The sequence below is a fragment of the Mycothermus thermophilus genome (genome assembly GCF_041956435.1).
Source record: "Mycothermus thermophilus strain CBS 625.91 unplaced genomic scaffold VTJ04scaffold_2, whole genome shotgun sequence".
NCBI lineage: Eukaryota > Fungi > Ascomycota > Sordariomycetes > Sordariales > Chaetomiaceae > Mycothermus > Mycothermus thermophilus.
In genome coordinates this window covers 3,382,547-3,406,187 of record NW_027191428.1, presented here as the reverse complement: position 1 = coordinate 3,406,187, position 23,641 = coordinate 3,382,547, and the positions used below count along the sequence as shown (strand labels likewise).

Genomic DNA, 23,641 nt, shown 5'->3' with positions numbered 1-23,641 from the left:
AACAAATCATGAAACATGTTTTTCGGGCAGTATGCTTAGGTAAACACCCATCCCCCTGGAGGGTCGGGCAATCATGCGGTGGGTGGCTGTGCCATGGCCGCGCATTCAACGCCAACAAGCCACGACATGGAGACTTCAGCTGCATGCTGACGCATCATAATACCTTACCCCGCACAATGCTCCGGGTCCGAATTCCCTGTGTTCGGAAGATTTGGGGCGTCCTTTTGCTGCCTGACAATCACCGGCACTCTACCTTCCACATCAGATATATTCCCGTATACTTGCCACTTTGGATTTGTCTTTCTTGAGAAGAACTTCAGGGAGCGCTTATGGCGGAGGTAGTCGGTGTCGCGGCCAGCGGCATCGCCTTCGTCCAGGCCGCTAAAGGACTGGCGAAGGCAATATCCCGCATGAAGCAGTTGTGTGCGGACGTGAAGGATGTCCCGGAAACGATAGAAGACCTGTTGGATGAGCTCGAGCTCACAGCAATGGTCCTAGCGGCAATGGAAGAAAAGCCGACAATGACAGCATCAACTTGCCCAGCAACGTCCGACTCAGTATCGAGCCTTCAACACCAGGCGATCGAGTGGTGCAGGAAGATTCATAGCGACTTGGAGAATCTTATCCTCGATCTGGCGTCCGATATTGAATCGACCAAGGTGACGAAAAGAGCAATGGTAAAAGCTCGCGTTGCCCTCAAAAGGACGTGATCAAGGGGAATGAGAGACGGTTGAAGAAAGCGCATCGATTTCTAGACACTGCGTTTCTCCTCTACAGAGAGTGAGTTATGGCTTGAAGAAGTCTTCCATGCTAACCCAGGGCTTGTCCGGTTATTGTCCTCCTAACGCAAAGTCTGCCACCATCTGTATTATAGAAAGGAGCAACCAATGGTCATCGCTACCGAAGTCGCTCAACACGTCACTCAGCACGTCACTCAAATGTTGACCTATGAGGGGCAACAGACTGGAGTGACTCCTGGTTCTGGCACGCCGAGCCCTGGGCGTGACAAACAACACAATAAACATGCCGAACTGGTGTCCTTTCCCTCCGATACCCAGAGAATGACCTGTCAACGCAGAGCCAAGCGGTACTCCAGCGTAGTACTTCGAAGTCTCGGGATTGCTATCAGAGAGGTCAAAGAGGAGCAAAATTGTTTCCCTTCTCCAGAGAAATGTGAGTTAGGATCTAGTGTTTTAGTAATAAAGTCAGAACTAACACCTCGACGATGCTCAAAGCTTACTTTGTCCACATTTGACTCCCATCATTCCTGTCCAGCAAGTCCTGGGACCTCCAGATCTTAAAGGCATACTCCGGCTGGAACTTCAGCATCAGGACATATATTACGCTGGACGAAAACGCTGAGGTCATCCAAACTCTTAAAAAGGGGAACTCTGGAGGACCTGTTGACATTATTTAAGATTGGGCGTGCCACTCCTTACACCAAGGACCAGGACGGGTTGACGTTGCTCCAGGTAAGCTCCATGATTTTCATAACTACTGAAGATAACATCATTGTATAATAGTTACCTACCCAAGTCACCACGGACAAGGACACAAAACCAAAAAGATAGCTAACGTCAGGTGTCCGTCAGTTGACGATTATTACCGTCCCGAGTTCGTCGAGACGCTCGTCAGGCGGTTTTAGAATGCCTCGGACTTAGTGGACGAGGGTTACTCTGGATTATCGCCCCTCAAGGTGTATCTCTCGAACTACTGCGCCGAACCATCCGTCGATATCGCTATTCATCGCCTCATTCTTTCATGTGGCGCTTACGATGACGCTTGTTTGGATTTTGCCATGCATGGCTGGGGCTTGGCCAAACCAGGCGACATCACACGGTTGATCTTGTGGGACCTTGTCCGCCTCATGGCGCGGAGCTTGGAGCATTTCCAGTCTCTACAGACGGCATTCTTCCCGAACTTCTACCAAATACCCTTGGAGAAGCGGCCGTGGGTTCTTAGATGGGCCGATGTCATGGACCCTCGGGCTGTCGCCCGATTCTTTCGCGATTCGGATTCTTTCCACCCTGATGACGTTCGATACAATGATGACAGCATAAACGCTTTTGACGCCATTGCAAACCGGTGGGTATCAAATTTGGTTTTCAGGGAGCCTCAGGAGAAATCATGGCAGCGGGTTCACGAACGCAGCAAGAAGGATGTTTTGTCCGTCATCCGCAGCATGGCTTCAGTCTTGAAGACCAGTGAGCTCAGCAGACCATCCGGAACCGACACGCCCCTTCTCAATGTCTTGAGTACCTTGACACGTCCCGTCCTAGAGGAACATCCGTGTACGCGGGCAACCTGCTGTTTATGTGTGCCGCTTGAAGCCAAAGCGGCACATGAATATGCTCCCATGAATTTTGATCGTCGACGAAGGGAGGTACATTCGGCAGACTACTCCATACATTGGGCTTTGCTCAATGCCTGGATGCAAGAATACAGTCTATATGACGGTAGATAAAAAGTTTGTCGGGATGACATTCGGAGCTAACCCGGAAGGTTGGGATGTTTTGTGGGATATCTACGTAAGACTGGACGAAGAAGAGGAAGACGAAATGCAAAGGCCACTTTGGTACAAGGATGTGTCAAAGGAGCCAGGTCAGCGAGGACTGATGCCTGGTTCCTGGGTTGAAGATGATCAAGATGTGTTTCGAGGAGAGGGAGACAGCGGCATTGAGGAGGAGTGGCAGGAGACAGCGGAGAAAGAAAGAGGGTGTTATAAAAAGGAGAAGGAGGACGATAAAGGAGAGGAGGAGGAGAAGGAGGAGCAGGTACAGATGTATCAGGACGAGAGTATAAAGATTGTCGTGAAGTTTATTAGAGGGAATGTTGGGTGGTACGTTCCGTTCAAGTTGGAATCTTCGTACGACAACGTACACATCTTACGATGAGCGTCCAATTAGAAAACAATATACTCAGGCAGAAAACGGAGATGCTGAGGTTGCTAAAGCACCAGATGACGCTGAACTGTATTAACATCAAGAGCATTCCGGTCCCCGAACCGCAGTCGAGTTAACTGGAATGAGTGAGAGACCGGAGAGAGAGCGAGAACTGAGGACTCTGAACTGGATCCCGGTCCTTGATAGTAAGGAATTCTGTTTCTGGGGCAACGTTTCTTATAACATGACCATCATCATATTCTCCGAGTGACATATTTTCTGAATCACCTTCCTGGCTTTGAGTTCTCGGTTCCCTAGCAACACACAAGACGCATACTACGTCTCTCGACGCCGCTGATTTGCCTTCGTTTCCGGGAGCAAAATCAGCACTAGTTAATTACCATGTTAGTCAGCATTCTAAAATAGCCCATACGAGCGGCTAGAGCCGTCATGTTCTGTCAGTTCTGCCTGGACCAACGAATGTGCCGCCCCTGGGTGTTGCTGACTGAGCACCACCAACCCCTGGCCTCCCATGAATCTCACACACACGACACGACCATCTTCCACTAGGAGGCATCCAAATTGCATGTTCTTTTGTAGCTGAGCCCGGATTTGCGCAAATAATACAGCTCTTAGCCAGGTCAAGTGTGCCAGCGCCAACAGGTGCTTGTCTCTCCCGCTGATGAGCATGTTACTTTGACTTATCCGTGCTTTTCTCCCTACCATATTATTTTCTGCTCTCATCAAGAGGGTGACACCGCGCCAGGGCAGATCCAAACCGCGTAGGCCACAAACACAATGTCGTTGCGATCACCATAGCACCCTGCCCGTATTCCTCACCGCAAACCTCAGGCCAAACATAAACGCGAGGGTTCCAATAGTCCACCATACAACATGACCGAAAACCTCAACCACCCTCCTCGCTACCCCCGCGTCCCCCAAAACCCCTTCACCTCCCCTGCCGACCATCTCATCCAAGGCCGCGACATGGAACTAGCCCCAGTGCGCCCAACCTTTGAAGAACAAGCCGCCAACCCAACCCCCGAGGTCGCCAACAAAGCAGCAGCAGCAGCAACAACATCCACTACAACAACCTACGTAACACCATACACCCCGTCCCTCCACCGCAAGCCCTCCTCATCTGGCCTGATCCCGTCCGGCCCAACCACGCCTCCCCCTCTATTAGACCCAGCCTATGCGGGGGGAACGGGCCTGAAGACGTGGGAGGGTTATCAGCACTACTACCAGCAGCAACAACAACAGTATCTCGATCCGCAACACCTCCTCCGCCAACTAAACTCCTACCACCACCACAATCCCTGGAACGGCAGCTGGAATGGGTACTCCAAAGGACACAACTACAGCTCCTCGGACCTCACCCACCCCTACGACACCCGCCCACTAGTGGAAGGGGCCACGCCTCCAATAACGCCAAGGGGATGGTGGAATGGCGGCGGCGGCGGCGGAAGGAGAAACGGGATGGGCTGGAACGGACAAAAGCATATGGATAATGTTAGGCCGTGGAAGCCGCCAGAGAAGAAACAGAAAATTTGTGGGATTGGGAGGTTTTGGTTTTGGTTGGTTGTGGGTGGGTTTGTGTTTGTGTTGGTTGTGGCTGTTGCTGTTGGAGTGGGGGTGGGCGTTGGGTTGTCGAGGTGAGTTCCATTCCAGTCCAGGGTGTCTCTCCTTTTCGGCAGTGGAGGAGAGGAAGAGACGTTTAGGATGGAATCTTGCTGAGGAGGCGTGGCCCTTCTGGGCCTTGTTGCCTCGAATCGGTCCGTCCTGGCTGGAAACCAGTCGATGATCTGACGACTGGTCACTCCCAAACCTTGTCGTCCCTCATCTGGGCATATCTAACCAAGCATCTCACAGTCCATCGAAACCGACCCCTTCCCCAACACCGACACCAACAGACACCATCCCCCCTCCCGTCGCCACCTCCGCCCCGTCCGAGACCATGTCCTGCCCAACCAACAACCTAACACTCTACACGGTGCCCGACTCTCAGAAGAAATTCCTCTTGCTATGTGGCCGTGGTACGTATCTCGTCCCTCTCAACATCCGACTACTATAACAAAACCCAACGACGTCAGCTAACAGCCCTCTAGACTACCACTCCGACAACGGCACCCAAGACCTCTACAGCTCGCCCACCGACACGCTCGAAGAGTGTCTCAAGCTGTGCGCCATGCAGGAAGGCTGTCTCGGAGCCGGGTGGGGGTATGGCAAGACCTCGGACAAGCCGGTATGTTGGTTGAAGGGCGAGCTTGGGAAGCATCATAGCGCGCCGCACTGGAATTTTTTGATGTTGGATGATGGTACGTTGGGAGGGGGCGGGTAATGAAGGGGTGCTACTACGAAGTAGGATGACCTGAGGTTTCTGGTAATTGTGTATATGTCTGTATACCTACCTACGTAATTGTGGATGTCCTGGATGGCATCGGGCTGGCTGGCACCAGGTAGCCGTGAGTTGAAATCGGCAAGGAAAAGAGAGTGAGTGAGGGAGACAATGAAGAAGACAACAAAACCAACAAACATCTCAGAGCCCCGAACTGAAGCCCAAGCCAACTCCTCCAGCACCATAGCATGAATCCCTCTGGAAAGTTAGGTCAAACCTAAGTCCACACCTCTCAACCTTGACAACCAACCAGACCAAAAAGAGCCTCCAATCTCACAACTGCACTTCTACTCATGGCCGATACACAGACAGTAAGTATTGCAGATCATCCAAGCGCCTCATCGCCGACGTCCCACTCTTTCCCACCCCAACGTGCTGCCAGTATGCACCCACCCCATCATGAAACCTGCATGACATATCCGCCCGCTCGCCACATGGCCAGACAGCCACATGGCAATCCAGATCGCCGATCCTCTCTGGGCAAAAAGCATTCTCGATCGCCGAATGCTACTTACATAGGCACCTCGGTAGGTACCGAGGTACCTGGCGCGCGTGGGGGGACGGGGGAAAAACAAAACATTGAACCAAGGTAACTCCGTACGGACAGCAAGCTCAGGGTGTTAGCTCCCATCTCTCTACTAGTACATACATACCTGAATAGTTCGGTGATATTACTACCGCAGTTCAGCTACCGCGTGCGAGAAACGACAACCCAAAACGACATAAACAACCAAGTCACCTTGAGCCAAACAGACTGTTAATAACCAAGTGACCAACAGCATACACCCAAGAAGATAGATACCCAACCAAATCCATGTGGATATGTCCAGTATTATGGTACCTTAAATCCCTCTGCCCAAGCGAACGCCTTGTAAGGCAAAAAGTCCTTATGCCTTGCCCATCCCTCCGCTGGCTTCCCAAGATAAAAAAAAACAAACACACAAAAGAAAATGTGCCAAAGCAAAAGAAACCATATCCAAAACCCCTAATATTATAACCCCACCCAAATCAATCATCCAGATATAATCCCAACCCCCATAACCCAACACCTCAACCCCTAACTTGCCAAGCACCAATCTAACCAACCTCCTCACTGCCTCCCACCACTCATCACCATCCCCGACGCCGCCGCCGCCGTCACCGCAGCAGCAGCAGCAGCGGCATTAAACTCGCTCATGATCCCCTCATCCGCATTAATACTGTTAATCATCTGCTCCTGCGAAAACCCGACCCAGAACGCCGGGCTGATCTGCTGGGCCTTCTTGGCGCGATAAATATCCTGCGCCACGCCCTTGACCTGTCCCCACGCCGTGTCGGCCGCCCTCCAAACCCGGCTGAGCCGCCGCAGCGCGCCAATGTTGAGCCGGATCTGTTGCCGCAGGTGCGCCTCGTCGTCCACCATGTACTGCGCCCAGCGGGATAGGTGGACGATCGAAGACAAGGTGATGACGCACGTGAAGAAGTGCGTGTGCGAGGTGATGGGCACGGCTTGGGTGATCATCTTGCTGATCTCGGCGGCCGCGGCGAGGGTGTGGCGGGTGTGGGCGTTGAAGCCGCCGTCGCCGGCGGGGACGGGACGGTGCGGGGCGCACGAGTTAACGGCTTGCGCGGGGGAGGTGTCGAGTTGAGAGAGGGGTTGGTGGAGGATGATTGTGCAGCTGTTTGGAAGGGGAGTTGAGTTAGTGACATTATGATGAGATAGAGAGAAAAGAGGGGAGAGACATACGCGTTGGTAATAAAATGCGCCTGGAACATCATCTCGTCGAGCTGGCAGTTCTTGCTCAAGTCGTCGCGCTTCGACTCGGGCAGGTGGATGCGCCAGTTGGTCAGCAGAGACTGCACGCGGTCGACGATCGGATCGTCGGGGAACGTGACGGGCGGCATGCGCATCATGCGGCCGAGGTTGCGGATGGCGGCGATGCGGTAGGCAAACGACGAGAACTCGCGGTCGTCGTCCGAGAAGGTCTGGTCTTCCAGGTCCTCGAGGTATGACGGCGGGGGGATGCGCTGAGGAGGATACTGTTAGCAAAATGGACATTGTTTTGGCTCGCACTGGAACCAACTCACCCCTGAAAGATACTGATGCTCCTCGCACGGCAGCCCGACGTCCGACTCGATATCAAACAACAAAAACTTGGTGACCCGATGAACACCGGCAATCATGCCATCCACCACGTACAAATCCCACCACGTCCTCCTCCAACTCTCCTCGAGCACCGGATCCCCGCGTCCCCTCAGCGCCGCAAAGTCGCGCTTGTGCAGCCCCATCTCGATGGCAAACCTCTCCACGTCCGCCAGCAGCTCCCTCGCCTTGGGCTGGTCGCACGACCCGTCCAGGCCGATAATCAGCAACAGCAGCGCCTGCACCAGGAAGCCGTCGCGGGACACGCCTGGCTGGTAGCAGAGGCGCATGGCCTCGTCGAGGTAGGTGGCCTTGGCCGGGCCGGCGGCCTCGACGTACAGCGAGCCGATGTACTTCATGGCGGCCATGACGAGGCCGATGTTGGGCGGGGCGGAGCCATCCTTGAGCAGGCGCAGGAAGTGGTCGCGGGGCAGCACGAAGGGGTGGCCGGCGTGGAAGTAGTGGTAGAAGGCATCAAAGCAGCGCTCGGCGAGGGTCGGGGCGGGAGGTTGGACGGGGGGAGCAGCCGTGGGGCCGGCCGAGGCGGGGACGGAGGCGGAGGCGGGCCCCGAGGTAGTGGTGGTCAAGGCCAGGGCGTTGGAGTCCATGACTGTCATAAAGGGGTTGTTGCGGTACAGAGGAGGGACGTTGATCATGGGAGACGCAGCAGTAGTATAAGAGCCCGGGGATTGGTCCGGGAGGACAATGGCCGGGTTGAAGCCGACCGTCATCCCTGGGGTCCCGAGCGAGAGGCCGGGGTGGTGTCCCAGCAGCATGGGACACGAGTCGTCGGGCCCGGCATAGTCGGGAGACGAGGAAGCGTGGCGCTTGAGGGGGTTCTGGGCCGTGTTCCGGCGCGGGCCCTTGTAACCACGGCGCGAGGGCACGTAGAGGCACTCCGAGTTGGAGGTGATGCAGCGCGCGCAGGGATTGGTGCCGTCGCACTTGAGGTGCTTTGCGCGCTGTGAATTTGCATGATGACCATCAGCCCGGGTGTTACTACTACGACCGGCTCACATCGGCGATGTAATCTGCCGGTAGACGACAGAGAAGAGAAACGAGTGCTCCACCACGATGTCGCGGGCACCAAACCAGACATGCAGGAGAGGACATAATATCAGCCACGTCCCCGACAGACATCTAGATGATGCCCGAATGGAACGTGGCTGACGGGGAGATGAACAACAAGGTAGCAGCAAGCATATATGATGCTACTCAGCATAACGACATGCTTCTGTCAGGGCCACTTACACAGGCGGTACAAGCGGCCGGGACCGAGGAGGCCGCGGCAGTAGCAGAGCCGGCGGAACCAGGGGCGGCGCCGGTGGTGGGTTGGGTGAAGCGGGCATCCGCAGATACAGTGGTCGCCGAAGTCATCGGGGTTGAAGTTGAGGTCGCCGTTTCGGGGCTGCCGCAGGACACCGACGGCGAGGCGCTAGTGGAGGCGGCGGAGAGCGGTGGGGCGGTCGCCGCGTAGGTCTCCATGGTGTCGGCCACCAAAACTCTGCTGGTCGACGATGCAGGAAAAAAATCAGGCGATGGTAATTAACTTGGAGCTCGGAAGGAATGCGCGCGGGAATCGGTTCAGGAGGTGTGGGTGGGAAAAGAAGGGGGGAGAGATCGGGGAACGGGGGTGGATGGGGGAATGAATGGAGGAATGGGAAAAAGATGGAGGACGGCGACTGTGGGATGGAAAAAAGAGAAATGTGGATATGGGCGCGCCCGCGTTGGCGTGCAATTGATGGATGAAATGAGGGGAGCAGGTTGCCGGGGGTAGTTAGCAGTGCTTCAGGTAGACAAATGTTGGCGCTGCGAGCTGGACCAGAGCTGTAACTAGTCACCAGGATGTTATGAAGGGGGCTTGAGGCTGTTGAGGCTGTCCCGTCGAGGCGGTTGAGCTGAGGTTGTCAAGTGGTGATGTCGAGGCTGAAGACCATCAAGATTTGATATTAATCCGTAGGTCCCCCCTGAGACGAATGGATGTTTGTCAGTTGGTTCTGCGCTGCTCTCTCATGTCGAGAACCTCTGCCTACTCCGTACACGGGCACCTCAGGCACACCGGTCTGGCTTGACACTGTGATGAGCAACGGGTCGATGAGTGCTGGAGTCCTGCTCGGGATCGGAGACAGGGATGTGCAGCGGCATGCAGGGGAAGACGGAGGCGGATTGTGGACGTGACGCTCCGTGCGACCTTGGCGCAGTTGAGATTGCCGAGTGGTTGAGATCAGCAGCGGAGGTGGGGGAAAGCCGTTGGGTTAATACATATCGAGTATCAGCAGGACTCTGGAGGAGATGTTGACTTGTTCGGATATCAAGGCGATAAAAAATTCTCTCCAGAAAATGTAATGAGAACACGCCCGAAGATGCTTTGTAATCAAGCCTCAACAACCTGAGACGTTGCTACGGAGTGAAGCTGGGAGTGTGGGGTTGGACGTGTCAAAGATAAAAAAAGGAGGTCCACAGTCCGGGGGCGAAATGCAACATTGACATGCAATTCCACCAGGACATGCACTCCAGGGTGGTGCTCGTGTTCAGTGTTTTGGTGATTTCCGGTGTGTTGAGGGAAAACGAAAATAGATTCCGATGTATAAAGCTTGATCGATTGAAGCCATCCATGGATGTTTTGAATCGAAAAGCAAAATGGCTGCGCAGCAGTGGGCATGAGTCCATCAGTGATTGGCCTCGAGGAACGGTTATCCAAGTCTTGAGTCTTGGTTGTGTTTCCATTTTTACCCTGTTCCAAGTTTTCCAGCCTTTGCCCACAGAATGTGCGGCAGAGGGAAAGGATTGTTTACGTACGAAGCACTCCATGATGCATGCTTCTTTAGGACAAGACAGCCTGGATCTGAGAAACCAGTCATGTTTGTTCAGGCTGGCAGGGAAGAGAGTATACGAGAGAAAATACTGTTTAGGGAGTACATACTGTAGGGACTGAAGCAACACATACTTATACACAGTAGATGACTGATCTAGATGCTGCCGATGGATCAGCGCTGATTCCGCTTCCGCTTCGGCCCGGTCCTTTGAAGTCAATTGATCTTGACGTCAAGGTTGGACCTCAGCCAAAACTTGTTTGGTCCAGCAACCAACGGCGGACAGGTTAGGCAAAGGGTTAGGGTTTCTAGTGCTACGCCACAGGATCCCCTCATCGGCAGTCATCGCAACAAAGGTCACATTGAAGAGATAGACCTATCTGAAACTTGAATTGTCAAGCCTCAGGCGTGGGATGAAGCTAGAGGGCTTCAATACATACATACAACACTATTCTGTGGCTAGTTTGTCAGTCTTTCAGTTGGGACCGACTGAATCTCTCTCGACAGAGTGACCCCTATCTCAGGGGCACAACCTTTACCAAGTCATTCTTATTTTATATTTTGCTTCAGATACTTACATCTATCACAGTCCGAGTATCAAATAGCTATCACAACTCATGGATCCTGTGTCGATTGCAGGCCTCGGTGAGTAACCAAAAGCGTCCCAACCAAAACATTAGAACCCCTTTTTTTTGGTTCTGCTAACAGCTCGCCCCTCCTCCGAGCCCAGCCATCGGCGTGGCCAGCATCGGCCTGCAGGTCTACTCCTCCTGCGTCCAGAGCATCCAGCTCCTCATCACAGCCCTCAACTTCCCCGATGACTGCAAGTATCTCAACCTGCGCCTTCGCATGGAGCAGCAGCGTCTCTTCGCCTGGAGCGAGACCTCGGGACTGCTCGATCTCGACGCAAACAACAGGAAAAAGGTCCTCGAGTCAAACACCTTTGTCCTGCACCGCCAGACCATCCTCGACCTGCTGGTCCAGGTAGAGTGTCTATTCAAGGAATTCCGCGAGCACCAACTCCGCAACAAGCTGCTCCAGACCGTCCCCGACAAGGACGACTTCCTGCAGAAGCCCGAGAAAGATGCCGCCGAGGCCCAGTTCCCCTTGCCGCCTCGTCGCCGGGACTTCATCAAGAAGGCCATGCAGAGCCTCAAAGCCACCTCTCATGATGCTTACCAGCGCCTTCGCTGGGCCTCCTTCGACAAGGCCGCCTTCGAGCTCCTCCTCTCTCGCTTCTCAACTCTCAACGACAGCATGACGAGCATCCTCGACGCTCGCATGCAGGTCGAGATCCACGACACCGTCCTCGACACTAACCGGGGAGTGTTGCAGCTCCATCACAAAATCACCGACTTATCTCGTCTCGTTATGGCTCTCAACATCCAGCTCGCTGCCACCAATTGTCCCGTCCCTGCCCAGATGGTGGCCGCCCAAAAGTCCGCAAACGCAGACAGCCTCCAGCTTCTGTCGCAACTGGCCAAGTTCAAGGCCTTCAGCGAGTCCATCGAGTCTCGCGGGCGCGACGACGCCAACTGCGACGATGCGGCAGCCAGGTCGCTGGATCTGACCCTGGTGCCCCTGAGCCAGTCGCTCATCCTGGACCGCGCTGCTGTCGAGATTGACCCGGCGGACGAGGACTCGGACGCCCCCCGCTGCGGCGCTACCCTCCGGCTCCCCGACGGCACGACAAAGAGGGTTTGGGTCGAGTGGAAAGAATACGATTGTCAACGACCGGGAGATCTCTCCCCGCCCAAGGACGTCATCCGTCAACGGGTATGGGAGCTAGCCGCCCTCTTGAACCATTCCCCCAAGCCTTCAGCTTTCCGCACCCCCCACTGCTTGGGGTTTTTCGACAAGGGGAGCTCTAGCGACGGCGAAAGTGGCGATGAAGAAGATGATGATGATATCCTCAACCGCCGTCTCGGCCTCGTCTTTGAGCGCCCCGTCGACTCGGGGCTGCATGCTACGCTTCCACCCATCTCCCTCCGCGAGCTGCTCGACACTGCACGTAAGCCCCGAGTCACCGATCGCGTCAAGTTAGCCCACGCCATCAGCAGCTGTCTGCTACACCTACACTCGGTGAACTGGCTGCACAAGGGTTTGCGCAGCCACAATGTCATCTTTTTCCAAACCACCAGCGGACAGGTGGACTATGCCAAACCGTACCTCTCGGGCTTCGAATTCTCCAGGCCGGCCCGTCCCGACGAAATGACCGACATCCCGTCCGACGACGCCGCGTACAACCTGTATCGCCACCCGCTGGCCCAGTCCACCATGCTCGAGGGCCGCGAGCGATTCAAGCGCAGCTTCGATATCTACAGTCTCGGTGTTCTTCTGGTCGAGATCGCCCACTGGGCTCCCATCGAAAAGGTCCTCAACATCGACACCAACATGGCGCGCGGCCGGCCCTCCATCGCCCTTCGTGTCCGCGACCAGCTGCTGGCCGACGAGGTCATCGCCGACCTGGGCGCCTGCATGGGTGTTGTTTACGAGACTGCCACCAGGAAGTGTATTGCTGGCGGCAAAGAGCTGGGCTTGGCCGAGAAGGATGACGAGACTGACGACGCCGTGGCGGCGCGTCTATCTATGGTTCTCCATGAATGCGTGGTCAAGCCCCTGGGTGATATCAGGGTTTGAGAATATATCAGGTATTCAGGCTTGACATGGTGCATGCATTGCTGCGATAACTCTTCCCCTTCGTATCCGTAGTCCCGAAGCACCCCCGGCCCCGTCACCTTGCGTCACCGGGGCTCGGTCTTCACCACTCTCGGCATCGTGGCCCGGCCCGGCCCCACGCCCAAGTCGAGTGACACCAGCATTTTAGCCTATTGGAAAATCAGGCACGATGTCACTCTCACCACAACGGCTCGCATAGGCTCGAGCGAACAAGCTTTGGTTCCGTCCTTGCTGAACCACAAGAAATCGCTGGAAGCACGGGGAGCTGTCCCGGATCGCGGGATCGCGCACAACCACAACAACAAACGCCGTTGTTCGAGAACCCAGGAACCGGGCATCGCGGATAATCGCCCGCTGCTACCGCTGCTACCCGACTCGCCCGCTACGACGGTACCACGCGGTCCTGCATCTGTCGTTCAATCAATCTCGCAACCCACTCCCGCTAGAAGCAGCCGAGAAGCGTAAAAATGGAAAATAGAAGCTCGCTCGCGGCCCGCCATAGATTGTGTCAGGCACGGCGGAGCTGTGTCCGCGGGCCCGGGTCGGGTTGGGAACGGGTGTTAGAGCGAGGCTAATACTACTACTAAAGACCGCGGTCATCCCACCGTGTTTCCTCCTCCCCTTCGGAGAGGTCTTGCCAGGCTTCGTCCTCGCCATCATTGCATCTTCCCATTGCGCTGGCTACCAACCTCCCTAAGGTATCGAGAAGCCCAGCATGCAGCTTGTCGCTCTCGCACTTGCGGCCGTCGCTGGCTTGGCCACCGGCGAGTCGCTTAAGAAGCTGGACACGTCGTTGACCATCCTCACCAACAATGACTTGCAAGGTGTGTGTGTATCGATCGAGATCTGAAGATGTGGATGTGCATGTAGTATTAACTGACTGCTCCGTAGGACCATCCAGCCCCGACTCCACGTCGGTGATCCTCACGGATGCTCGCCCGTACAAGCACGTCTCCCAGAATGTCTGCGCCAAGCTAGGCGAGTCGCTGTGGAAGCCACCTGTTCGTCCCGGTGGCCGCTTCAAGAGGGGCGGCGCCAGCAGCTCATCTCTTCCTTTCGGCGACTATCTCAAGTACACAGGCACCGCTAGCGCCTCTTCGCGGTTCTGGGTTTCGTCGGACTCGGGCTCCAACGTGGTTAACACCTCAGGCAAGCTCAGCAAGGTCCCGACCACCTCTAACGAGCGCCTGCCGGGGTTCTGCACCAACTCGGCCCCCTTCTCCAACACCTCCTTCCAAGATACCAGCTCCAAGTGGCACATCGATGTGGAGGTGAACAACCAGATCCTCACCGGCTTCCGCGACCGCCTGTCCTTCCGGTTCCTGGGCATCCGCTACGCGCCGCAGCCGCCGCGGTTCGAGTACCCGACGCTCTGGCGCGGCAAGGGTGAGCGGGCGTCGGCCCTGGAGTACGGCTCGCAATGCGTCCAGGGCGCCGACGCCGGCAGCGAGGACTGCCTGTTCCTCAACGTCTGGACGCCGTACCTGCCCAACCCCAACGCCCCGCCCAACAAGAAGGCGTTGAGGCCCGTCGCCTTCTGGATCCACGGCGGCGCCTTCATCGGCGGCACTGCCAACGACAACACCTTTGACGGCGGCAACATGGCCTCGCGCGGCGACATGGTGGTGGTGGCCATAAACTACCGGCTCAACGCGCTCGGGTTCCTGGCCCTCAAGGACGGCAAGACCAACGGCAACTTTGGCATCGCGGACCAGATCACCGCGCTGGACTGGGTGCGCAACAACATCCGCGCGCTGGGCGGCGACCCGGACCGCATCACCATTTTCGGACAATCCGCCGGCGCGGGCTCGGTGCGCGCGCTGCTCGCCTCGCCCAAGGCCAAGGGCAAGTTCGCCAACGCCATCCTGCTCAGCAACCTCGGCGGCATCCAGTACGGCACCACCTACTCGCGCTACTACACCATCGACGAGCAGCTCGAGCGCGCGGGCAACGACGTCCTGCGCAACACTAACTGCACCCACGCCAAGTCGCAGGTCGACTGCCTGCGCGCGCTGCCGCCGCACGTGGTCACGACCGCGGGCGACGCGCGGTTCGTCGTGGTGGACGGCACCTACATCACCGAGCCGGAGCTGAACCTGGGCAAGGGCCCTAAGTACAACGTCAACGTCATGCAGGGCATCACGCGCGACGACGGCGCGCCGTTCATCGCATTCCCCTCGCCGAGCGTGACCAACTACTCGGAGTATCTGACGTCGGTGGAACTGCCGGTGCCGGAGAAGAAGGGCTTGTTCCCCGTGGCGAGCACGGGCAACTTCACCAAGGATATCTTCTTCGCGGCGTCGAGGATCGCGACGGATGGTGTTTTCCGGTGCATCGACCAGGCCACGACCAAGGCTGGGTTGGTGAATGGACGGTTTGATAAGGTGTGGTATTATGAGTTTGATCGGACCTATCGTGAGTTTACCCCTTACGTACCCAACCCCAAGATTATGGACGGGAAACTGACCTAAGTATCCGGCATCAGAGGTCAAAGGCTGGCCGCAACTCGACGTCTGCGAACCTCCCATCACCCCGTCCCACCCCTTCGGTGATCCGTCCAAGCCGTATCTCAAGTGTACGTTCTTCCACTCCCCCCAATCCAATCCCACCGCGCTTACTAACCTTGACGTTTACCAGGCCACTCGGGCGAACTCTTCTACGTCTTCGGCAACCTGCACCGGGAGGGCCAACCCGTCCGCGACGCCGGCGACCTGCCCTTCGAGCAGTACGTGCTGGACAGCTTCATTTCCTTCATCCGCTCGGCCGACCCGAACCCGGACAAGGCCTTCCTCAAGGCCAGAGGGTACGAGGAGTCGTTGAAGTTGGCAGAAAAGAACGGCCGGTGGGAGCCAGCGACCAAGAAGAAGCTGACGCTGCGGGTGCTGGATTGGCCGAAGTCGAGGAACGAGGGGTTTAGGGATGTTGAGCAGTGCGAGGCGCTTGGGTTGGGGTTGGATTATTATCTCAAATGAGGACTTAAGGGGAGTAGTGGTTGGGAGGTATTGGTAGATTACAGAGGAGGGATGCTGCCCCGTGAGGAGTCGTGAGGCGGGAAGGGCGTGGTGGGAGATGGTTCAGTTCTTGTATATATTATCAGTTATATGAGGGAAAAATATGTTTCTGTACCTCAGGTGCCTCAGGTAGCTGACATATCTCGACCCTTGACCAACACGTCTCATGCTCTAGGCTGCTCATGACGTGGACTTCTCCAAGTTCAGTCGGAGGAGAGCTGGAGGACTTGTGTGCTGGTCCCATGCAACAAACAGGGGCAGCGAATGTGAGATTTTATCCTCCTGATCCAATCCACAGAAACTTCCATTCATATGGAACTGGCTCGCTGATTCTGATGAGAGCATGGTACCTCAATTTTCAAGGCTCTTCCAATCTTGAGTGTGTTAGAGAGAATCAGGGTTAGGGGTCGGTTAGGAGATCTGCAGTGGTGATGTTCCCGGATGGGGCCCACCAGAATGCCCCACTTATCGCGTGACGGCGCGTCCGTTTGGCGTCGCGGTTCTCTTGTCTCATTGACGTCTTTGTTACACGGTAACCCCACGCACACCGAAAGGTTCCAGGTTTCGACTCCGGTTCGCCCTTTCAAACCTCCATCCACTTGTGCATACTCCATACTCGCCGATTTACCCGCGCAATCGCCGCCCCGGGCTGTCAGCTCTCAGCATGGAGCTGACATCGCCCCTCACCACCTTGACCAGTCTCTCCACCCCGGCATCTTTCTACACGGCCCGAGGCTCGCAGTCCAATGGCGGTGATGATACTGCCATCAGCAGCCCTGTGAACGAACAGCCTCCGGATCTCGGCCAGCCTCTCGTCTACAGGGACGCCGTGCCGCTCCCTCGCGAGTTGAAGTCTCACTGCCAGATCCACCTTGAAGAACAGCTTTGTGCGTCCGTCCCGTGATCCATTGTTTGCCCTGTGCAACACCTCACTGACTCGGCATCGCAAACAGACTTGGCCGCCATCCAGATCCTCTCAGGCCTTCTGAGCGACGGCCTTCACGATTCCGTCGCCACCAAGTCGTCCAGGTTCCAACCAACGCCCAAGCTTCGGCCCGCCCTCGTTCCCCCACCAAACCAGCTCGCCCTCCTCGCCACCCTCATCATTCACCCCTCCTTCACCACCCTTCCTCCCGAGACAGGCAACCTCCACGTCGCCTCTTACGCTCTCTCCTACCTTCGCGGGCTCGTCAGCACCGTCGGTCCGGTCAACGCAAACCTCGGTGCCGCCTTCACCTTCCGCTATTCTAGCCCGTCGTCCCACCATTCTACGCGCTACGGAGGCGCATATAATAGCGACACCGCCTCCAGCGACGATAGCGACGATGCGCTGATGGGCAAGTTTGCGCGCTCTCAGCTGGTCTTTCACCGCGGCCAAAACTTCTGGACCGTGTTGGGCTGGGCGTTCCGCTGCGCCGCCGAGCATCCGCATCGATGGCTCTACTGGCGCGTCTGGTTGGACTTGGTGGTGGGCGCTGCCGAAGCGGACCTCGATGATCGTCTGGCTCGCGATAAAGAGGCGGGCGGTGCTGGGAGGGGCAAACCGGCCGAACCGTATCCGATGCTGAGGGAGAGTATGATTGTGAAATATCTGGATGACTTGCGCAGGGAGCGCAAGAATGTGTTGCGCGAAGTGCTTCGCGCGTTGTTTGCTTTCCTGGACCCAGAGAATCAGGTCTCGGACCGGGCGCAGTACCGCGAGGTGTTTGATCGCGAGACCCTTGTGGGTGTGCGGAACAAGGGAAAAAGGAAGAGGGCCGACGACCCGCCCGTCGTGGATTTGGAGAACGACCAGTTCGGAGACTACCTGGACGAAGACTCTTTCGGCTCGGAGTATGAAGTCGACAACACAAATGCCAGCGCACCATCCATCCAGCCATCACCACCAACCCAACGAAGACGAGGCCGACCACCGAAAAAACCCAACCCATCCACCACCACCCCGCAGTCACAACCACAACAACAACAGCCCGCCCTCACCGACGAAATCGCCGAAACCATCCCCTTTCGCCTCCGCATCTTCCGCCTCCTCTCCTCCATCTCGTACCACCTCTCAGCAGACCTCTTCGCACCCATCGACGAGCTCTACGAGACCTTCACCGACCACGTGCGCTGCCTGCCCCTCCCGTCCTACCGCCTCTTTGTCGCCTCCCACCACCACCACCTCCCCGAGGAAGTCCAAATCGCCTACCTCCGCACCCTCATCGAATCCCTCTTGCCTCCACCATCCAGCGGCAAGCGAGCAGCTGCAGCGACCTCCGCCGCGCGCCCGGACCCGGCAGACGTCGACCCCGACCGCGCCGAGGGGGGGATGTCCCCCCTGCTGCTGCGGGAGTGCTACCTCCCGTTCGCGGCGGCGAGGGTGACGGCGGAGGATAACGCGCGGCTGTCGCTCGCGTTGGAGAGCATGCTGTGGTATTTGTATCCGCGGTGCGAGATGGGGGACGCAGACGCGTTGCGCAGGGCGGTGGAGAGGGGGATCCGGGCGAGGGAGGACAAGATCAAGAAGAGGGCTGGCGGAGGCGACTCGGTGGAAAAAGCGGCGAGGGAGGTGCTGGCGCGGTCGGCGAGGAGTTTGAGGGCTTTGGCGGACGTGGTGGGGTTGGAGGAGGGTTGATTGTTTTTCGGTATTATTCTGCTGGTTGTTGTTGTTGTTGGCGGCGGCGGCGGCGGCGGTGGTGGTGGTGGTGTTGGTTGATTGGAGGGCAAGATTGTTTGCTTGTGAGGGAGGTGTTGGAGGAGTTGTTGCTAACTTATTACCTGTTATTGGCTAATCAGTCATAAATCCGGGTATATCTATTCATAGCACCGGAGGGGTATTGTTAGAAAAGGGTCGGCGGGATGGATGGGATTCGAGGGCAAAGATACGGCGTCAGTGGTTTGGGATTTGGCGGGAATGAAGGATTGGCTGTTTTGATACCCATTGGTAGACTGCATGTTGCGTCACAACTTGTGGAAATAGATGCTTACCTACCTTGCTAGCCAACTATCTTATGGACTGAATACCTAGGTTGGCATATGATGTGAGCTTGATGGCAATGCATTGGTCGTTTTTATCTCCCACCCCCTTGTCTTCATGCTAAAGGTACACTGTGTGTTTTTGATATGTACAATATGATACAAGCATAGGTACTTTTACACCCCATCGCCCCATCAGACAACCTGATTCACCCCCAAGTATCAAGGCCCGAGCCAACTTCACATATGTTCCATCTTAATATGCATCACCTCTTCTCCTTTGCCTTTGGCTCCCAGGCCTGGGGTTGCCACGCCTCCCCCGGCCCGCGCCGAGCCTGGTCCCATGGACTCGGCTGGCCCGGCGACATTGTCTTCTTCTTGTCCTTGGCGGCTGCTGCTTCCTCCTCCTGCATCTTCCTCCACGTCTCCTCGCGCGCCGCCGTCCCCGCTCGATCCAAAATCCCCACATCGTTCACGTCCGCCTTGGTCGTCGTCGTCTTCTTCCCACCGACCTGAACCTCATCCCGAGCCGCATCAGCCTCCCCGATCGCCTCGGCCGCCTCCAGCTCCGCGCCCTCCGCGTGTCCCCTCCTGCTCGCGCCCGTCATCATCTCTCTCACCGCCCCGCCGACGCCGGGCAATCCCGGCACCTCACCCGGCGCAGCAGTAGGGGCGTCGGTCAATCTGGGCTTGGCCTCCCACCGCGCGTCGGCCTGCGCGGCGAGCACCTTGATGCGCGCCTGCCGTTCGACTTCGGCGGCTTGCTCCTCCAGAGACGGCGGGTCGGCGCGCGTGTGGCGGAGCCATTGATGCCAGGCGGGGGGCACGGTGACGGAGTCGAAGGGGGTGGAGCGGCGGGGTTTGAGGATGCGGCGCCAGCGGGTTGATGGGGAAGAGGGGGATGAAGGAGAAGAGGGGGGAGGGGGACGGGGCGCGCCGCGGTCGAGGAATTCCCAGTAGGTGTTGCCTTGGAGGTCGAAGCCTGTTGTTGTTCATCAGGAGGTGGTGGTTAGTGGGGAGGGCAGATATATTAGGATAATAGGGGCCTGGTGGGGAGGGGAGGGGGAGAAAGCAATACCAATCAGGAATTTGCGGCGCCAGGGGAGGCGAAGCATTTTCCATTTGTACCAGGCGCGGAGGAGGGGGGAAAAGGGGAGCTGTGGCATTTTGGTGGTAGTAATGTATTGTTGTTCATGGGAGTTTCGGAGAATTGGATTTTCTTCAGCAGCGTAAGAGAGGTGGAATCATCACCTACGGAAGCTTCATTGATCATGAGGAATCGGGCAAAATCTCCAATCCACAAAGGAAGTGACGTCGTCGCCAAGCCGGGAAGGACCGCGGACTCCACTACAGCTCCCGCCACAGATCAATGCAACACCAGCCTCCTTGCAGAATGAACACTAATCCAGAAATGGTAAGGTCTGTACTGAAATACCACAGTGCGTAATTACAGAGCCAAACGTGTGGCTGAGGTGATGATCAATTTGGCAGCCCCACGGCAGCGCGGGGTGGTGACGATGTTCCCCGTTCATTGCGGTTCATTGCGCCTCTGGAATGGAGGGCCCAGCACTTGGCACTCATTAATTACAGCGTCTCGCCCTCGACTTTGCGCCGTGGAATGATGCTGCTGCTGCTGCTGCTGCTGCTGTTGCTGCTGCTGCTGCCAAACCACAACAACTGCTGCTGGCACATTTCCCCATCTTCATCCCATCTCCATTTCCCTCCCTCTTTTGCTCGTTCCAATGGAAAAAACCAAACCCGGCGCGCCGGTAACAATGCGCTGACGCTGACGCAACCGACAGCCTGACGCCGCTTCGACTCTTGGACACTACTCTGATTCATTTCGACCTTCATTTCACCCGCTTACCGAGTGTCCTCCTGTCCTCTCCCTCGATTTGACTCGACCAGTCCGGACGCCGACACGGACAACCTCACCCTCCTCCCATCTCCTGGCAACCATGGCGTCGGTAACATCTCTCGACAAGGACCTGCGCAAGTTGCGCCTCGACAAATACACCCCCGCCGCCGCCAACGAGGCTCGCCAATGGATCGAAGAGGTTCTCGGCGAGAGGCTGCCTCCAGGCGACCTTCTTGACGCTCTCAAAGATGGTGTCGCCCTGTGCAGGCTGGTCAACCTCGCCATCGGTCCTCCCGGCGTCAAGTTCAAGAAATCGCCCATGCCCTTTGTCCAGATGGAGAACATCTCCCACTTCCTACGCGCCTGCCAGGGCCCGCCCCTCGACCTCCCACAGCACGACTTGTTCCTGACCGTCGATCTCTACGAGCACAAGGATCCCGCCCAGGTCCTACAATGCCTCGGCGCCTTCAGCCGCGCCGCCAACGCCATCAACCCCACCGCCTTCCCCAACGTCATCGGCCCGCGCAGCACCGCCCGCGCCGTCGTCAGCCCCCAGTCTACCGGTGCGACTTCCCCGCCCGGCCTGCGCGGCCGCGGCATCTCCAACGCCAGCAGTAACAACTCCTCCGTCCGGTCCGGCCCCACTCCCGGCCTGCGTCCGGCCAAGACCGGCGACTCCGCTTCGGGCCGATGGAGCCCCACCAAGTCGCCGCCCCCGACCGCCTCCAGCCCTCCTCCCGTCAGCAGCTGGAGCAAGAGAGAGCAGGAGGTCGTCACCGCTCCCGCATGGAACATTGCCCAGTACGGCTACATGGGCGGCGCGAGCCAAGGAAACCTCGGCATCGCCTTTGGCGGCCGCCGCCAAATCACCAGCGCCGGCCCTTACGTCCCCAACGCTGCCGAGAAAGAAAAGCGGCGCAAGGAGCAGGAAGAGGCCGAGCGCCGTCGCCGGGAAGAGGAGGAGCGGCGCCGCAAGGAGGAAGAGGAGGAGCGACGTCGTAAGCAGCAGGAGGAGGAAGAGAAACGTGCCCGTCTCGAAGAGGAGCGTCGCTGGGAAGAAGAAGCCCGTCGTCTGCGCGAGGAGGAACGTCGGCGCATTGAGGAGGAAAAGCGGCGCTGGGAGGAGGAGGAGCGCCGGTGGAAGCTTGAAGAAGAGCGTCGCCGCAGAGAGGAGGAAGAGGCCGAGGCCCGTCTTGAGGCCGAGCGCATGCGCGCCCGTACTCCGAAGAACAGCACCCCGCAGCTCCGCGGCCAGTATTTGAGTCAATATCGCGAAGAGGCCGCCATGTCGGACAAGGAGCGCATCCGTCAGCTCGAGAAAGAGCTCGAGCTGGCCCGTCAACGCGAAGCCGAGTACGAGCGGGAGCGTCAGGCTCGGTCTCTACGTCCCGGCGCAACCGCCGACGCGAAGAAGGCCCGATCGCGTTCGAGGCCCCGCAACGAGCAGACTGTCTCTCGACAGGACTCATGGAGTGTGCGCGATGAGCAGAACTTTACGGCTGCTCCGTACGCACATCACCGTCATCAGCCCGAGTTGGAGCGTCATGACGAGGAAGAGCTGCGCGTCGCCTCTCCGCGTCCACTCCCAAATCCCGCCCTCGTCGCTCCGCCACCGAAGGTTAAGGCCCATCGGACCGGCGAGGCGCCTCTGCGGCCACTTCCAGACCCGGCCGAGGTGCGGCCTCTCTCCCCGCTTCGGAAGCAACAAACGGGTGGCCGCCCGCTCCCGGACCCAACGGAGGCAACTTCGCCCATGCGCAAGCAACACACCGGCTCACGCCCGCTGCCGAACCCGGCCGATTACGCGTCCACGCCGCGTCCGCAGCAGCAGCAGCTTAGGCCGGCATCACCGCTTCCGCCACCCCGGCCCCTCTCTCCAGTGGAAGTTCCTCAACAACAGCAGCAGCAAGACGTCCGCCCCAAACAAACCTTTGCGCGCGAACTATTCGTCGACGAACCCAACCCTGCTCCGGCAATCACCACCCCAAAGAGCAACAACAACAACATCCAAACCACAACTACCACGACCACAACCCCGCGCCGCACCGCGCCCCTCCCCTGGGTTCGCAAACCCACCTCTCCAACCTCCTCCACCACAGGATCAACAACAGCCAATTCCCCACCTCCATCAACCACCCGCTCCCCACCTTTCTCCCTCCAAAAGCCCAAATCCTCCCTCCTCGAACGCGAAATGGAACTCGAACGCCAGCGCCAGCGCGAATGGGAGGAATCCCAGCGGGAAATGGCTGCTCGTCGGGCCGCGTCTGGGTCGGATGCCAACGGGAGCGAGAACGGCGGTGGTGTCGATGGCATCGGCGGAGGGCTGGGCGGCAGATGGGACGTGTCGCAGTGGACGGGGTACACGGGCGGAGACAGCCAGAATAGGGGCGTCCAGGGGATCGGCACGGGATTGGGCGCCGCGGGGAGGAGGCAGATTGTCGGGCCTAGGCCGTTGCCGAATCCGCCTGCTAGGTAATTACGTTGTAGGAGGGGTAGGTACTTGAGATGATCGGGGATGTTTATGTATCAAGTTCTTGGGAAGGAGGAGTAGTAGGGGTTGATCAGCTTGGTTGGTTGGGGAGTTGTGGCTTGTTGACTTTGGGACTGTTTTGGAGGTTGATTATTTTTCTTTGGGTTGATTTGTCAAGGAGGAATGGGGTTGCCTTGAAGTTGTTGTTGCTTGCTTGTTGTTCTAGATGGAGCATCAAGGGCGTTGGCTGTGGTGAGTACCAGATACCTACCTACCTAGATAGGTTGTTAGAGAGAGGTAGAGGGGTCGTTTGTGGTTGTGTAAAGTAGGTAGGAGGGAGTTGTGTATGTACATTTGGCAACATCAACAGCAGTGGGAAAGCAGCATCGAAGCATCGACAGCAGAAACAACAGAAATATCATAGTCCAGCGGAGTTTATGTTCTTTTTTT

At 57.4% G+C, this 23,641-nt stretch overlaps 9 protein-coding genes across 9 annotated transcripts; 6 read left to right on the top strand and 3 right to left on the bottom strand.

Moving 5' to 3' along the window:
- Positions 1–329: 329 nt before the first annotated feature.
- Positions 330–3,019, top strand: VTJ04DRAFT_3408 (uncharacterized protein; the record flags this gene model as incomplete). Its single annotated transcript, XM_069361305.1, has 8 exons — positions 330–677; positions 1,168–1,173; positions 1,236–1,243; positions 1,385–1,472; positions 1,593–1,614; positions 1,662–2,291; positions 2,503–2,839; positions 2,923–3,019. The coding sequence occupies 8 exons, from the start codon at positions 330–332 to the stop codon at positions 3,017–3,019; spliced, it is 1,536 nt and encodes a 511-aa protein (XP_069221929.1).
- Positions 3,020–3,776: 757 nt separating this feature from the next.
- On the top strand, positions 3,777–5,223 carry VTJ04DRAFT_3407 (uncharacterized protein; the record flags this gene model as incomplete). Its single annotated transcript, XM_069361304.1, has 3 exons — positions 3,777–4,537; positions 4,755–4,918; positions 4,991–5,223. The coding sequence occupies 3 exons, from the start codon at positions 3,777–3,779 to the stop codon at positions 5,221–5,223; spliced, it is 1,158 nt and encodes a 385-aa protein (XP_069221928.1).
- Positions 5,224–6,370: 1,147 nt separating this feature from the next.
- On the bottom strand, positions 6,371–8,887 carry VTJ04DRAFT_3406 (uncharacterized protein; the record flags this gene model as incomplete). Its single annotated transcript, XM_069361303.1, has 4 exons — positions 6,371–6,938; positions 7,007–7,287; positions 7,348–8,364; positions 8,654–8,887. The coding sequence occupies 4 exons, from the start codon at positions 8,885–8,887 to the stop codon at positions 6,371–6,373; spliced, it is 2,100 nt and encodes a 699-aa protein (XP_069221927.1).
- A 1,945-nt stretch (positions 8,888–10,832) lies between these two features.
- VTJ04DRAFT_3405 (uncharacterized protein) lies at positions 10,833–12,855 on the top strand (the record flags this gene model as incomplete). Its single annotated transcript, XM_069361302.1, has 2 exons — positions 10,833–10,860; positions 10,946–12,855. 2 exons carry the CDS (start codon positions 10,833–10,835, stop codon positions 12,853–12,855), a joined length of 1,938 nt encoding a protein of 645 aa, XP_069221926.1.
- Positions 12,856–13,609: 754 nt separating this feature from the next.
- Positions 13,610–15,866, top strand: VTJ04DRAFT_3404 (uncharacterized protein; the record flags this gene model as incomplete). The annotated part of the gene is made up of 4 exons (XM_069361301.1): positions 13,610–13,718; positions 13,786–15,309; positions 15,380–15,469; positions 15,532–15,866. 4 exons carry the CDS (start codon positions 13,610–13,612, stop codon positions 15,864–15,866), a joined length of 2,058 nt encoding a protein of 685 aa, XP_069221925.1.
- Positions 15,867–16,569: 703 nt separating this feature from the next.
- VTJ04DRAFT_3403 (uncharacterized protein) lies at positions 16,570–18,522 on the top strand (the record flags this gene model as incomplete). Its single annotated transcript, XM_069361300.1, has 2 exons — positions 16,570–16,792; positions 16,859–18,522. The coding sequence occupies 2 exons, from the start codon at positions 16,570–16,572 to the stop codon at positions 18,520–18,522; spliced, it is 1,887 nt and encodes a 628-aa protein (XP_069221924.1).
- Positions 18,523–19,129: 607 nt separating this feature from the next.
- Positions 19,130–20,029, bottom strand: VTJ04DRAFT_3402 (uncharacterized protein; the record flags this gene model as incomplete). The annotated part of the gene is made up of 2 exons (XM_069361299.1): positions 19,130–19,845; positions 19,942–20,029. The coding sequence occupies 2 exons, from the start codon at positions 20,027–20,029 to the stop codon at positions 19,130–19,132; spliced, it is 804 nt and encodes a 267-aa protein (XP_069221923.1).
- Positions 20,030–20,821: 792 nt separating this feature from the next.
- On the top strand, positions 20,822–23,197 carry VTJ04DRAFT_3401 (uncharacterized protein; the record flags this gene model as incomplete). Its single annotated transcript, XM_069361298.1, has 1 exon — positions 20,822–23,197. One exon carries the CDS (start codon positions 20,822–20,824, stop codon positions 23,195–23,197), a length of 2,376 nt encoding a protein of 791 aa, XP_069221922.1.
- An 85-nt stretch (positions 23,198–23,282) lies between these two features.
- Positions 23,283–23,545, bottom strand: VTJ04DRAFT_3400 (uncharacterized protein; the record flags this gene model as incomplete). The annotated part of the gene is made up of 2 exons (XM_069361297.1): positions 23,283–23,413; positions 23,467–23,545. 2 exons carry the CDS (start codon positions 23,543–23,545, stop codon positions 23,283–23,285), a joined length of 210 nt encoding a protein of 69 aa, XP_069221921.1.
- Positions 23,546–23,641: the final 96 nt, after the last annotated feature.